Source organism: Parambassis ranga, chromosome 17 (genome assembly GCF_900634625.1).
Source record: "Parambassis ranga chromosome 17, fParRan2.1, whole genome shotgun sequence".
NCBI classification, from domain to species: domain Eukaryota; kingdom Metazoa; phylum Chordata; class Actinopteri; family Ambassidae; genus Parambassis; species Parambassis ranga.
This window is the reverse complement of record NC_041037.1, coordinates 9428898-9445306: the sequence shown is the minus strand read 5'-3', so window position 1 is coordinate 9445306 and position 16409 is coordinate 9428898. Positions and strand designations below refer to the sequence as shown.

General features: G+C 40.8%; 1 protein-coding gene across 2 annotated transcripts in view; it reads right to left on the bottom strand.

The window, feature by feature from the left end:
- Positions 1 to 16409, bottom strand: part of ephb1 (EPH receptor B1) — a 131705-nt gene that overhangs the window by 70633 nt on the left and 44663 nt on the right. For both annotated transcript variants that reach the window (XM_028426851.1, XM_028426852.1), the window contains exon 3: positions 2912 to 3593. In XM_028426851.1, coding sequence (XP_028282652.1) covers positions 2912 to 3593 — 682 coding nt within the window. The remainder of the gene's footprint in view (positions 1 to 2911; positions 3594 to 16409) is intronic.

The window sequence follows — 16409 nt, the reverse complement described above, 5'->3', positions numbered from 1 at the left end:
GGACACACACTTTAGAGCCTCTGCTCGATTTAACAGAGAGGTGATAAAATATTTAGCAGATTGCTTACATAGCCAAGAGGGAGAAGGTGAGAAAGAAAGGAAGAAAGAAAGAGAGATAGGAAAAGAGAGAGAGAGAGGGGGGATACCCAAATGGCTTATGTGGGAGCTGGGGAGCTGGTAATGAGGAGGCCATGCTGGCATCGTCGTTACAGAGCACAACAACTCTACATGGTCTCTCTGCCCAGCAGGCCACACATGCACCCGCACACACACCACGGTACCTGTCACTAATTAAAACATATAGATTAGAGAAAGTGCAATCAGGTACTGGGAGGCTAATAGACACACTGACACAAACATACACAAAACACATGCTCTTATTTGCAATGAGGGTAGAAATATGATTAATGTGTCACTTAAAAAAAAACATTTATCACTTATCACAGCATGAATAAACATATCCTAAACTTTGGATAAAGGTGAAAAACTTGTCACATGTCCCATATCACAAATGCAGATCCACTGTCTGCCACATAATAGGAGAGCTGGCACACCAAATATCAATTTTTGTATTTGTCCTGTGGCGTGCAGTGTGCTAGAAATCATGATCCTGTTGAGTAAAAAAAATGGTTTTAGCGATTTAATGTAGTAATTATTTTGCTTATACACCTGCCAACTGTATCACACTGTGCAGGAAGCAGCCACGGCGACTGTCACGCCTCAACTGAGGGGGACGCCATAAATGTTTACATCCAGTGGTGCACAAGTCCATCGCCATGATTACATGTTGCCTTGTGCACTTGCTGAGGGAAGTTGTGTAGAAAATAGACGATGAGCTGTCCCTTTTCACACGTTGCCTGTATTAACCAATGCTATACTACATTATTTCCTGAAATAGAAATACACCATATAGTAACACACTGAATGTTTAGCATTGCTCAAAAGAGCATTTGTGATTTCCCACTGTGCTATTCAAGTACTACAGCGCCTTTCCTTTTCCTTCATGTTGCTCTCAATGAGGGGGAATTACTTCAGCACGCAACTACATGTTCTCATATTCTTTTTGTTCCTGTTCCTGTTACTTCATCTCTAATGGGCAATTACTTCAGACCCAATGCTGAGGCCGCGGTATTGCAGCAACCCCCAATTGATTGGTTGCCCATACTACTCAGCTTCCACAAGCACTTTAAGGTTAGATTTCCCTGTTTAAATAATGGATTACAAGTCCACGAAAAGAGACTGCACAGAAAATAAAAAAGGTTGAGACTGCTGTTATTGGAAAGGGGGACTCTCGGAGGAGATGAGAAGCAAACAGATTTCATACAAATCTCCAGAGAGTGAGCTAGTTTCAAGAGATAGAAATGAGGGATCATACCGTGTTCAGTCAACCTATACAACATTTTGTGCTCCAGTGTATAATGCTATATGTTTCAATCAGAGAGTGGGAGATGTCAAAGTCAGGTCCTGAGGAAATCCTCTCACTGTGTGTTTAGAGGAGGAAGTCTGTGGGATTGTGGGAATTAGTGGATAATATACATCTTTTCCTTTTGTTCAAAGAATCTTTGTAGTGTAACTGAGGGACTGCGAATGTGTACCTGCCCAAGTGTGTTTGTGTTGTTTACAGTGATGCCCCCATACAAACATAAGGCACAACAACTCTCCTTCCAGCACATAGGAATACCTTAGGCTCCAATTACTGTGCTGTAAGTGTGTGTAAGGTTAAGGTACATCCTGGAGGGAAAAAAATACATTTTGTGTAAAACAGACAGACAGCAGCATCAGAAAAAAAATCATTAAAGTCTGCAGGTTTGTTTAGATAAAGGACAATGCAAGGTTACTTAGCTTGTGTGCTGCATATTTACATTTTTCACCTTCAGAGATACAAATTTAACAAACATTAATGAAAAGCTGTGGTGAGAAGATGTGTATTGCACATACAATTTGTAGAATCTTTCTTAGAAGATTTTACCATCAGAGGTTACTGATGGAAAAATGATATTTAAAATTAAAACTTGGCAACAAATTAGCCACCATTGATTTGAAAGTCATTCAATCTTAGCCAAGGACTGTGTGTGTGTGTGTGTTTGTTTGGTTGTGTATGTAAGTGTGTGTGTGCGTGTTTTGCGTAGCAATGCAAGAAGGATACAGTAGACACAGTCACACACGGTGTGCTTTGTAGATATGTGGCACTCTTATATCTGTTTATTGATCTGAGCAGATGTGCGTCAATCAATCTTATCTGGGCTCCACACACTCTCAAACTAACCTCCAGAGGCAGGCCAACCAATACTGCGCCAGACTGAGAGCCCCGAGCCACTCATATAATCGTCAGACACCTTGAGCAAATTTTCTGTTTGTATGTGTGTGAGTGTGTCAGAATAACAAGGTGCAGAGCATAAAGGTGCATTAGAGGACACGAAGAGAGGGAGGGCGAGGTACAGAGAGAGAGAGCGAGAGCTTGAACTAAAAACCCACATTAACCTTCCCTGTAGGTACGAGTTTTTATCTGTTCTTTAGAACTTAGTCTTCCGCACATCACACTGAGGCACAATCAAACCTCTTGCCATCTGTGGAGTATACTGTACAAAAAGGCTGGCATTCACTACAGATTACGACTCAGTGCTAACACGCCTTTTTACTGCTCTGGAGGTAGATGTAATCAAGGAAAAACGTATGACACATCATGCACAGCAAATCACATCAAACACAATCAATTCAGCCTATCCAATGATGCAGAAAATCTTTCATCTGACACATGCTGATGGCTTGTTATATAAGCTTAAAATAGAACAAATTCATGTCAACTGTCTATGATGAATTGATTAGTTCTATTATGACTAGTCCATCATTTTAAAAGAGAATGAATAATGAAAAGGAAGGAGCTTGTAAGAGGGATGCTTTCATTACTCACCTCGGCAGACGTTGCCATTGTCAGGTTCAAACCCAGCCTTGCAAGTGCAGCTACCAATAGGAACCATCCACTCTCCGTCTCCATTGCAGTACAGCTTTATAGGAACATCTACTTCCTCTGAGTTGGGGATGCAAATCCCTCTTGCAATGACAAGTGAGGTGCTCTCAGCCCCTGTCATAGTTTCTGGAAAGATTGCAAAGTTCTGGACCACACTGGGGCACTTCTTATAAAATACCCTGACTGACAGCAGAGACATGCAAGCCCCGTAGTCCTGAAAGGCTAGATAGAAGCCATTTTTAGACAGCGGACCAAAGCTTCGCACCTCCGTGTTGACCTTCATAAGTCGTCCGCCAAAGTCCACCTGTGAGAAGCTTTCATCTGCAGCAATGGTGTCCACCTTGAGGTAAGGGGCCTCCATCCAGAAGGCCGTGCCTTTGGTGGCAATGACGGCATCAGTTTCATAGTAGTAGAGGTTGAACGTCTCCTTGCAGGAACCGGGGACGTTGGGGATGGAGCTGCAGTCGCGCACAGTGAATCGTATCTCCACGTAGATGCGCTGAGCCCCACGTCGATCGATGAAGGTGGTGAGGAGCCAGTTGTTTTGGCTGGGCTCAAAGACATTACACACCTGGTAGGTCCTGATGGTGTTGAGGTTTTCATCATAGCCACTCACCTCCTCCCACTACAGAAAGAAAAAGAGGGCAGAGGGAGAGAAGAGTGCACATAGCTCATTAGTAATCGTCTGTGATAAGGCTGTGATGTTTTCTCATTTTTCCCATCGGGAATATTAATATTGGCTGAAAGATTTTGCACATACATCAGTAACCTCCTTAAACTCTGAAATGAAGTTTGAAAATACATCTGCCTGTTTAGTTGTGGGGCTCTTCATCCATTGAGAATATGCAAACTTTTTTTAGAAAACATGAACAATTCCTTAAGTGCAGCAACAGGAAAACACATCTTCGTCTTCTTCTGTAAATATGCTCACAGCTGTAGTATGTGTACTCCCACTGTATAAGCACAAACCGAGTAATTACTTTGGATGCATTGCTATTTGCTGTCTATGCCAAGTGTTGCTGGGCACTGAGATGATGCATTATAAAATATGGTGTGTAACAAATTTAAGATTATGCTCTGCTGAATTACAATCAGTCAGACGGGGGACAGCATGGCAGCCAAGAGCCAGTCTGGTGGAAAGACATTTTTTGTGTGCAGGCTGAACTGAAATACACTGCAGGCCATTTTCTTGCAGGTGTGACCCAGAAAGTAAGTTGGAGGAGCATCAGAACCCCCTCTGGGGAATTAACTCAAATCATGATGAAAATGCACCATTAACATTTGGCTGAAATTACAGAGAATCAGGAAGAGAAATCACAGTAAACACAAGCTTGCCTTTCAGATTAGAACTTTTTAGGCAGATGTTTTAACATAGCAACATTTTCATATGTAAATCTATTTATAAGGCAAACGCTGTACGTTAGCATAGAGAAGCAGAGCACACAGAATACAGAGCCTGTCCTGTAACAAGTGATCAATTATTCAACAATTTAGCATAGACTTTTATAAGGCTAAGTCTTCCCATCTGCAAGAAGCTTCTCTGTGCTTTTATTTGGCACCCACATGACAGTCCGACATTATACGCTGTAACAATATAAAGTAGGTAGCTACTGTTTTATTACCTGTTTTCATCAAGTCGTGCAATGAAGGTGAAGACCTTAGTGTTGCTGATGCCATGTCATAGAACCCACCACACAAAACCAAACAAGACTGTGGTTCCATGACCATGATACAAACCAAGCCATAGCATTGGTCTATCATTACATCTCTGTCACCCCGGATATGTAACCAACGGTCATTTCAATAGCCTGGAACAATGCACCCCATGCATGTTATGTTTCCATGGGGAGGACACTGTTTATGTAGTTATATGCCTTCATGTGCCTTCTTGTGGATGAGTCGTTTTAAATCATGTGTTTCATTTTATGTGTTGGAAAATGATCTGTTTTAATCCAAACCACATATTTTTTCCACAACACAAATCAGAAACCACACAGTAAAGTGAAAAAGCTATGGTTACATACAAAAATATACATAATGAGCCACAGCTTGCACCATCGCCATCTACTTTACCTCTCCTCCATCTTGTTTTTACCACTATGGCCATAAATGCATATATATTTTATGAGCTGGGTAATATTGGCAGTGCAGTGTGTGATAGTCACATAAAAGCTCCACTGACATGAAATAAGTATTCTGAGGAATAGAGAGGATGTTTTGAGACAATTTAGAAACTTCTTGTCTCAGATCACTTCCACCCTCTGGAATAATGCCATTCTTTATGCTCCTATTTGAAGCCGCAGCTTGGCTCGGAGATTTATTTCACCAAATTCCCCAACACCAGTGATCCAAACAGCTGTAGGCGAAGAGAAGTTAATGAGGTCTATAGTGGACTGAGTGGGCCTCCAGTCAGTTCATGTTTCTTGTGTGCATATATCTCCTGGAGCTTCTTCCTTCTTCTGACCTTTAAAGCCTAAACTGCTCAATCAGGTTTAATGGAGAGGGGAGGATAACAGCTCTCTGCACATAGCCCAAGTCAAATGACAGAAAAAGTCTTGTTAGATGGGTTCATAAAATGATGTGAGACAAGACACACAGGATAAACTTAAACTATCAAATTAAATCTTTCATGGATAATAAAACTATTTAGTACTATGAATACATGGAAATGTCCAGGCAAAGTGAAAAGGGAAGACACGTGAGGAACAGCAATACTGCTGATATGATAAACGAGTTTACAGAAATCCGAGGTGCAAATTAAAGCCTTTTTTCACTGCTGCTCCCTCTGTGCCCACTTCACTCTGCTCTTCTCCCCCTCTCTCCTCTTCTCTCGTCTCTGCTCTGTAATGACCATTCATCAGCATTACAGGAACCTGTCCCTTTCAGCACTGCCTGTTCATTAATACAGCCAGCCCTAGGCTCCTCTGCACCCGTCTGCTCCGGGGTCTAGGAGGGGGTCCTCACCGCCCCTCGTCTAGCCAAATGACCGCCATCTTTCACGCCAGAGAGGAGCCCGAGGCGTCTCTGATAATGCCCATCCAGAATCTGTCCAGAAATTCATTGGCTCATATAATAATGAACTCCAATTTTTTATTTCCTCCTCAGTAGATATTCAGTGTCACCATTGTGTCAAAGAAAAACAAAACTATCACAGTTTACTTTGTAGGAATCGAACTTTGGGACACAATTTCCTCTCATCCTCTTTTAGTATTCACATGAGGTGTGTTTGCTTGTGTGTGCTCAGAAAAGGTGCTGCTTTTAATTTGATTTACCGGCCACATATTGATTTGCTAGCTGTTGTTTTGCTGCTGAAAGCTCGAAGCTCCAGGTCACATTTCTGCTTTTGTAGGTCCAAAACATTCCTATGTGTTCCTCAGCATCCTTCGTGTTTGCCCACCATTTAAATACACGTGACAGGTGCTTCTTTTCCAGAAACACATGACGGTATCTATAAAAGCATCACATGTCCTTGCCACACCATTACACTGCCAAGGCCCCATTTCTTTTTTTCTATGTTTTTTCCCCCAGACATTTTACATCATTTAAACCAAATCTATCTGCAGAGCTGCTCCGTGACATCTCTATGACCTTTCCAGATAAGAGAGAAAAGAGAAGACATCATCACCTGTCACCTTACTGATAATGGAATTCCTTGGTTTTTGCATCCATATATTCTTCAAAAAGTTGTCTATAAAAAACTAATTCCTGAGCTGTGTATATATTTAGTTTATGCGTGTCATTGATATCGGCTCAAAGTGAATAAGACATGGAGGAGAGAAGGGAGTGTTTTTCACATTTTGCTGCTGTGGATCTTCTATAAGCTCAGGTGATAAGACATAATGGTCTCTTTGCGGCACTCGGGTAAGAAACCACAGACGAGAGGAGAGAAGCTGGACTGGATAATGATGAAATAAGAACAAGTCAGGCAGAAGCTCTTTCATAGACACTGTCCAACATCGCTTATTCTTTTTTTATGTCTCTATAAAGTCTCTGAGTTATTTTATCATTACCAATCTCACAAAGTTTTTTGCTGATGAGAGGCCTGACAAATATTGCGAGCATCTTTACGCAACACTCATTTGTGCACCGACTACTGGCTCCACTTTAATAGCTTTGCTTTTACCAGTAATACAGGAGACTTTTTTACCCTGCCTGTGATTGTCAAGTGTGGCCATTGTGTGTGTGTGTGTCATTATGGCTGCTCTGTTTTATGGGCAGTAGCGAGGAGATGAAGGAGCTATGGATTCATAGAGCACTTAATGTTTTGTGTTAATGACCAGTCATGGCTTGCTGAGCTGAAGAAGGGAGGCTGGAGGAAAGCAAAGTAGACAGAGTGATGGATAAAAGAAAAATACAGGAATGGAGAGAAATCAAGGAGGAGAGAAGGGAGGGGGTGGTAATACATTCAGGCTGATGGTCCTCTTCCCACAGCCTCAGCTCACTGCCATCAAACCATCAATACTCTGCCCTCATAAAGACCATTCATCACATTGATCTCTTGCCATTACTTTCAAGACTAAAATAACACAGAGGAGCTCAAATGGCTGAAGTCTTGCTCTAGAGGACCACAGCATCTAATACAGAGTGGAAGCAAGCAGCAGAAGCTTCTGTCTCTGTAGGAAAGGAATGGTCTTTTCTGGTGTTTTGTGGGTTTCATAAGGACCCGGGTCCTTATGAAACCCACAAAACACCAGAAAAGACCATTCTGATGTCCTGTCCTAAACTAGTATTTATCTAAATATATAGGCTTCTTTAGATGTTGTGCAAAAGTACTTTATGTTTCTTCTCTAGTTCTGTGGCACTCCACTTAGGCAAAAACACACCTCCTGTATTAACATACTATAACTCAGCCTTCACTCATCAAAAGAACATTACTTAGAGCATTACTCAGTAGCAATAGGCACATCTGTGGCTCTCGCTAAAGCACACATACTTAAAGGTAAGGCTGGACTATTTTAAGCTCATCATTCAACTTCAGTCAATTCACACAAGATGTCTTGAAGAGAGAAAGTCCACTCAGCTGATCTTTAACCTCCAGTCTGCCGTCTGATCCTCGGTGGAGTCACACTCACAAACTGCATTTTCAAATCCATCAGCACCACTTAATACAGCTACATGCTCAGACATACTGAACACAGCTGGGTGATGAGCAGCTTACAGTATTTCCACATTCCGCTTAGAAAGGTTCATAAAATGCTATTGAAAATAGTAGATAATAGTGTCTGGCAACCGTTTCTTGAATGACCATGAAAACCTCCATTCTCCAGTTTGCCGATAGGCTTTTACTGCTGGAACCAAGTCCTACATATTAGACCAGAATGACCAAAAAAAAACAAAAACACTCCACCACTCAACTTTGTCCCTAACTGACCGTGCCTTTTTTAGTTACAGTATTTGATTTTGAGGGTACCGATCAAAAGAAATACAGTTTGCACCAACAGCATGCCTGCAATGCTGTGTTTAAATCTGTAACCGCGTGTGGAATGGTTGCCACATTTGTGAATACTTTCTAACCAAGAGTTGTCTGCTCATCTATCATTGCAGGGACTAAACCATGTGGGTGGAGGAGAGCATGAGATTGTTTTTCATATTACAGGCTTGGGATGGACATTTCAATAATGAGCCTATTTGTTATTCATGTCAACATTGTACTGGGGCAGAAAGAGTATACCTTTACAGAATAGATTTTTAATAATTACGCATAAATAAAAAAGAGAGAGAGAGAAAAGGAGAGAAAAAAAAGGAAATAGAACATATGCAGGTGAAATTCTCATTGACAGATTTGTAAAGGCCAAGGTCTCAGAAGGACAGTGGATCATAACTGAACATGAAAAGCTGAGGTAGAGACTGAACTCTTTGCACCCCTGCTGAAAGATGCTCTCTTCATTTTGCAAAAGCACACCGCTGACAGTAATCACAAATCAGATTTCATACCCCTTTAAGTTAATGAGGATATTTGCATTGCAACCTTGTGGTTGATGACATGGACATGTCATATGAAGCAACAGTTGCATTTGTGCAATAACTGCAGCTTCATTTGCTCATTTCCTCACAAACTTTGAGACTCTTGTAAATTCCCATATTCTGAACACCTCATCTGCCACCTCAAACACACACTGCCAGACTGCAGCCTCTAAAATATGCGGTGGCATGATTGCTATTATCATTTCTGATCAGCTGTGTTATTGAATGAGGGCTGCTGTCAGGGCAGTTGCATGGGAATGATTATTTTGTAGGGCATCTGAGGCCTAGTTCCGCCTGGCTGAATGTGATGGATGGGGAGGAAATGGTGATGTCTGAAACACTCCCAGTTCTGCCAGATCCAAGCCACTCTATAATTACAGTCACACACAGTTTGACTGAACCCAACTAAGAACACTGTCCGTCTGTCTGGGCAGCAGCAAAATCTTGAAGACTGGCTTTTCCCATTAACTGATCAATACATTTTCAGACTGAGGTGTTAAGCAAAGAGTATAAATGAGTATAAATAAAAAGCTATTCGACATTTTCTTATTAAAAACCTTTTGGTAGCTTTTTAGAATTTTGTGCTCTCAGAATGAGTCCCTAAGAAAATGCAGGTTATGCTTATTTATATTTATCTAGATGAACAAATTATGATGGTTGTTGTTGTTTTTAGGACCATTGGGTGAATTTCCATAGTCTTATTAATGGCAGACAATAACAGACTTGTATGTTGCTTACTGAAAATGTATTCTAAAGGCAGGAATTATGGCAAAAAACACTTTCAAACTATTATTATGGTGATTTTAATAACATTAACAAACCCACAATGGGGACATTGCTTAAGGCAGCCCAGCAAAGAGCACCATACACCAATGAGTACACTGGAGGCTATGCAGGTAAAGTGCCTTGCCCAAGGACACACAACAGTGACTAGCGAGGAGTTGGGATCAAACCACCAACCTTCCGGTTATTGGACAACCCTGCTATACCACTGAGCCACTGCTGCCCACGCAAAAAAAAACTTGTGTTGTACTGGGCATGTTATGACTCAAGTTTTTAACAGAAACAAAAGAAAACAGTGATTTGGGCTAGGTATGCACCGAATTTTCAGCCACCGAAACACAACACGGTCCGAAACAGGATGTTGTTGTGATGACGCTCCAGCATATCTGCGGTGTCTTTGCTTGCTCCATTTGAGCAACTAACTAAAGAGATCAGCTCCTCTGATGCATCTGCAGCTGGCGTTATTCTTTTAAACGCAGCACTAAAGCGTCTTCTAAGCAAAGATGCTGAGACGGACTGCGGAGTGAAAGCGTTAAAAAGTACACTTGTAGTCCGTCAGCATGTGTTTCACTACTCGGATTCTCTGCACTTCATCACGGTATTGATCTGTGTTATAAAGATCATACTTGGATGTGGGAATAAAGCAGCGCGCACTAGAAATGATCCAGGCCACGTGGATGCGTAGAACCTGCTTAGAGACGGGGAAGCGCGCAGCGCGCCCTCGTTGTCTGATGTGTTCAGTCACATCCTGCAGTGTCTCAAAAAATCATAGACAGGCTATGCTGTTCAGATTTACTATATATGCATAAATGTTTATTTATGCACTGGCCATATTTAAATAAAATGTACACGTAATGTACATATGAGTGGGGTCAAGCTAAGTTATTTTATTTTATATTGTGCATTGTTTGAATGTGCTAAATAAATATTTTCAATTGCTTTATTCTTTGAAACAATAATATTAAGTTGTGCATTTGCAATGCCTTGATTTTAGTGATTTTAATGCAATGGTACTAATAATTGGCATAATATGGTTTGTTTTGGTGTTTCAGTTTTCGGCCTTGGATTCCTCATTTTTGTTTTTTGGTTTCGGCCAAGAATTTTCATTTCATTGCATCCCTAATTTGGGCAGTATATTGTGGCATAAATGAATTAATTTTATTGATGAAGATCATCATACAATTACCCACTTATCAAGGCCCAAAAATAAATCAGTAAAACCTTAATTAATTCAACTAAGATGTTAAAAAGAGGGGAGAAAAAAAGGTTAATGTAACCGTGTGAGACACAGAGCCGTTTCCTGAAGACTTTTATCTCATGATGCACCTGGTAACACCCACTCAGGTACCTTCAGAGAAACCATGCAGCCGACACTGCCTCAGCAGGGCTTTCAGTTACCAGTAGCAACCTTGCCTTGAGTCAAAATGAGTAAAAGGCTCAAGCTGTGAGTGTAGTTGAAACCTGACAGTCTCTGCAACCTTATGGATCTATTGTTGAGGATGATAAGGAAGAATGACTGAATAATTCACCAGGACCATGTACATATATAGGTATTGAAACTGGAGGTGTGCAGTGATGGATGTGCAGGTAGGGCAGGAAATTAAAAGTCTGTAAAGAGTACAGGTTATATAATTTAGAGTAGACAACATATATGACACCGATCAGGACCTGCATGACCAATGTCAAGACCATTTGGGACACTTTTACAAAAAGTGCATACAGGAAAATTGCAGCATTTATCTGCATGTATTTGTGTACGTGTGTCTGTGTGCATACCAATCCTGCGACACATAAAACCTGACAGCACTAAAGACAAAGAGAAGATGGGTACAGTGGGCGGTGGTTAGGTGTAGATGGAGCAAAACGAGTAAAAGAAAAGCAAGAGATGACACAGAAACAGAAAAGATGGAGGAGAAGAAAGAAAGGATTTACTGCTTTTTTTTCTGCCAACTCTGTAGGATTGCTGAAATATAGCAGGTACTGCAGGTACATACACACCATCACTCCCACACACGATTCACCCTCAAGCCACTTCTTCACACTCCTCCAAATTCATACCAAATTAAGGAGAGACTCATTTCTCCTTTCTCTTGCTCTACTTCTATCACTTTGTTCTTTTATTTATTCTTTGACAGAAAAAGAAAATGTCCTTGGTTCCAGCACATCCAAGAGAATCCTTACATGGGAAATATGTAAGGGTGGGGGGCACAGGAGGGAAATCAATAATTGAGGCAGCCACATGTTATTTCATTTCAAATGGGAAAATGGAAAAGGTAACAAATGAAGAAATATTACCTTCCAAATCAGAGTGTAGTGGCAGATTTAGATCATCTTCTTCAGTAAAAAGCAAATATTACTTTACAAGTGTAAGGGAAGCAAATATAGTACTGGTTTAATACCTCAGACTGAGGTATGCTGTGTTTATATATGGCATAAAACCACATTATTAAGTGTGTTACTGCTGCTGCAGGTGGAGCAAGTTTAAAATTCTGTATATTCAGTTACAGCTAATAAATCTGACTAGTCGACAGATTATTAATGAATTAATCGTTTCTGTTTTTGGACTTTGGATATAAATCACACTCTAGTTTAAAAGCAAAATTGTGAAACTAATGTACAAAGTAATATAAAATGGAAATTGCTAGGTACAAGCACATCAAAATTGTACTTAACTCCAGTAAAAAATGCATATATTCTGTTTGTGTGGCATACATGCTTAGTGTGTTCTGCATGTATCTGCTGCTTTTTTGATTAAGTCTTTTGCAAATAGGTTTTTGGAATATGAATGCTTCTACAGACTAATTATACAGACATACAAACCCACACGCCCAAATACACACAGACAGAAAGCTGCTGATGTGCTGTGTGATCTTCACGCTGAGCAGATATGTCTGAGCCTAGAGCAAATTCAGCTGTCTGGCTACAGCCCTAAATCACACTCAATAACCAAGAAAATAAAATGAAAAAGGTCTCCCACAGCTACATGTCTGATATATTTTCACATGCATGTTCAGTACATTTAATTTCTATAACTCATTCTTGTGAGTGTATAAGGAGTGTGTGTAAACATATGGTCATGTCTCGGTGTATTCATATACGTCATTTCCATCAGGCTGTGTGTGTGTGCGTGTGTGTGCACGAACATATGGGTCCGCATGCATGTAATGAAGGCACTCTTCTCACCTGGCCTCTGTAGTGCAGCCAGCATGACTCACTGTCATTTTTCTCTTCTCATCCTATTTCAGCTGGGCAGGTTCAAAGTTCACCTCCATCCCTCTTTCTCACTCATCCTTTGTCTTTTTTCTTTCCATCTTTTTCTGACTCCTATTATCTACATTCAATCAACACCCTTTCTCCCTTTTCAGTTTTTTTTTTCCAGTTTTTTCACTTTACTTTCCCCTCCTCTGTTCCCTGATTATGCCCTTTGGGCCACTGCCTGTCTGTCTTTCAAGGTATGAATAATCAGGAAACACACACACACAAACTTTATCTCTGTCAATCATTTCCTCCTAAATCCTTGCTTGCTATGTTTTGAATAAGTACTTACAAATATTTTACAGTGCTCAAGTGAACTTCACAGATCACAAAGGGATTTGAAGCAAAAAATAAAAAATAAACTCTAAAATACCTGCAAGTATTTTATTATTGTCTGGCCCAATGACATTAGTGCCAGGCTTCATCTAAACATAGTGATGGAATTTTTAAAGTCTGCTATGCTTTTGCTCTGAAATCACATTTAAAAACTAAATAATGCGATGGCTTCATTTTAGTTTTACTTAAAGTCTGACCCTGGATTTGATCATGTTGTTTACAAGAAGGAGCATTTAGGTACAGACTATTTTATTCAGTCGCAGTCTCCATTTTATTTTAAGGTTTTTCTCTCCATCTCTCTCTGACTCTATTCAATCAACCTCTTGTCTCTTCCTCTCTGCCTTTTGCTCTTTTTCATTTTCCTCATTGTCTATTTCCCTCCTGTGCTCCCTTATGCCGGCTGAGGCACTGCCTGTCTGTCTTCCAGAGTATGAATAATTGAGATATATTGAGTCTGGTCAGCAGATGGTGAAATGGCCGTTATGGATCTATCCGTGCTCTTTAGGAATCGCTGAGTGTATGCCGACACCTGTCCAGCTAAGGTCCACAGGAGCTCCGCTGAAGCGCGGGACACAGTGAGGGAGGGGGAGCTAACCAGGGCACCCCCGCCCCAAAAATAAAGCCTCTCCTCTAGCAGCACTTCCACACGCTCACATATACAGGTGCAGACAGACAACAACACTCCCAAGCACTTCAATTTATGCCTGAGCACACACAAGCCCACATGTGGAAGAAGCAGAGAGAGTAAATACAAACAAACATGTCAGAGTGAGATCCAATCTGTCCCTACCTGTTACAACCAGAGGACAGAGGGATTTCTGCCTGATGTGAACACCAACTTTTAAGCAGCCATTTTCTAAAAAACATGCATATGTTGGCAATAAATCATGTGTCATGCCTCCTGTGATTTGTCGCACTGATACATTTAGCAATGCACTGTTCAAACGCTCACAGCAAATTTAATTAAATAATTAAAACGACCACAACAAAGCAACACTTTCTTGGCTTAGGTTAATGAGACCATCCGAGATGTGCTTTTAGTAACACTGCAGTTTATAATTATAACAAAGTGCAATCAGATTTTTTTCTTTACATCAATTCCTGACAGCAAGACATCAAAAAGTGAAGAAGGAAAATAATACAGAAAGAGCCATCAGACTTTTATATGATTGCCATTGTTGTTTTATTGTTCACTTGTAAACCAATTAAGCAAAGTGTGTCTAATTTTATTATCTGCATGCACCCTAACCTTGTTCATAATACAGTTACAGTCACTAAGGTTAAAACCAGCTAACATACTGTAGCTTTATTTCACAGTTAATTAGGTGTATTTGAATTGGGAGGATAAATTGAGCTCGCCAGTAACCCAAGGCTTGCACTGGATACATGCAATACATTATATTAAGTATAATGTTTTAGTGTTTTTTTTATTGTGGGATTTGTTCCTGTATCAAATTGATAAAGCTGTTTTCTCATTTTGCTCATCAGTTTTCTCAAGTTGCACTGCTCTGAGCTCTCAGGCCCACCGTACCGTGCCTTTTCCTGTCCATTGCGTCTCCCCCAGCAGTTATCCTCCGCACCTCTCGCTCTCTGTTCGCTCGGCCCACTCTTTATCCTTCTCCTTTCCCAAGCCCCTTACAATCAAACCAACCTGCCTGTTCGTCTACGCTTGACAGCACTCTCAGTGTCAGTGCTGCCAATGCCACCCGCTGACCCCACATATCCCCTCCCCCAACACCCTAATACCACCCCCCTCTCCCCCTCCCTAAAAGTGTCCAACCTTGAAGCCTGGACTCTGTCTGTGACCTTCCAGAGTCATATGAGTTAGCCCGAGCTTTCTCTCTCTCACATACACACACACACACGTTGCAAGGCTACATTTTTTGGCCCATTCACACACAATTGATCCCTTACCCTCTCTCACTCACTTCTTCTAATCCCTCCCCAGCCTCCTTCCTGATCCAGCAACCACTTCAGCCCCTTTTAACATCACAACTACATGTCTGTTTCCTGCTCCTCTCATCTCTCATCCCTTTACTGCAACCTCCCCCTAATCTCATTCCCCTCTTATCAAGATAATTCAAGAAGGAGGTATAAAGGAAACTAACCAGTAGCACCTTTACTCAAAAGGTTTTTCTTCTTCATAGTGGTGTCAACAAGCTGATTTTGTAGATTTTAGATGTTTATACAAATTACAAAATATCTATTCCATCCATTCCTCATGTCTTTTATAACTTTCCCTTCCTCACCTCATAAAATTCCCTCCCTGAATGCCTGCAGCACAACAGCCAACGTGTCATTTTTCTTATTCTCTCCTCTCCACTGTCTCTATGTTTACATCATGCACAGGGGAAACCAGATTACTGCGAGAAATCAAGCAGGAAATTAGATAACACTTTACAGCCACAACAAAAGTAGGATAGCTAAAACCCCAGCTTACATTGAATTGTGCAGTAATCCGATTTCCTCTCTGTTTCTTACCATGTTTTGTATCAGTACTGACAAAAATTATTTAATAAAAAGTTATGTGGGAAATCTTTTTGGACAGTCAGTTTTCTTTTTGTATTGTTTATTTTTGTTTTGTTTTTGTGTGCAATGGACACAAATAGGTTAATTTTGAAGTATAAACAATAAACTAAGAAGAAAGGTGCATATTAACATACTTATAAGTGTCTAACTAACTGTACATGGCTGTGAAATCAATTTTCTACCATGGTTATGTAGTTGTGTGCTAATTTTCTGTCTAATTACTAACCATGTTTAGGATTAAGTTAGGATTAAGTTTCATAAGACATTTTTGAAAGCTGTGAATAATCACATTAGTTATGAGTGCATGGAAATGCACTTCAGTCAGGCTACAGTGTGCCTGAGCGTGTGTGTGTGAGTCATTGTGGTTCATGTCTGCTCTGTCACATGGCGGTATGAGCAAGGTCAGGGGCCATGTCCCTTTCTGGGACTCCATATTTAATTCATCACAGAGTGACTGTGTGCATTTTGGAAGATGGCAGAGAGAGAAAGCGAGAAAGAGAGGACTGACATATAAGGGCAAAGGTGAGACAGAGACACGAGAGGGTGAAGCTCTCAATGGGGGCAAAGAATATAT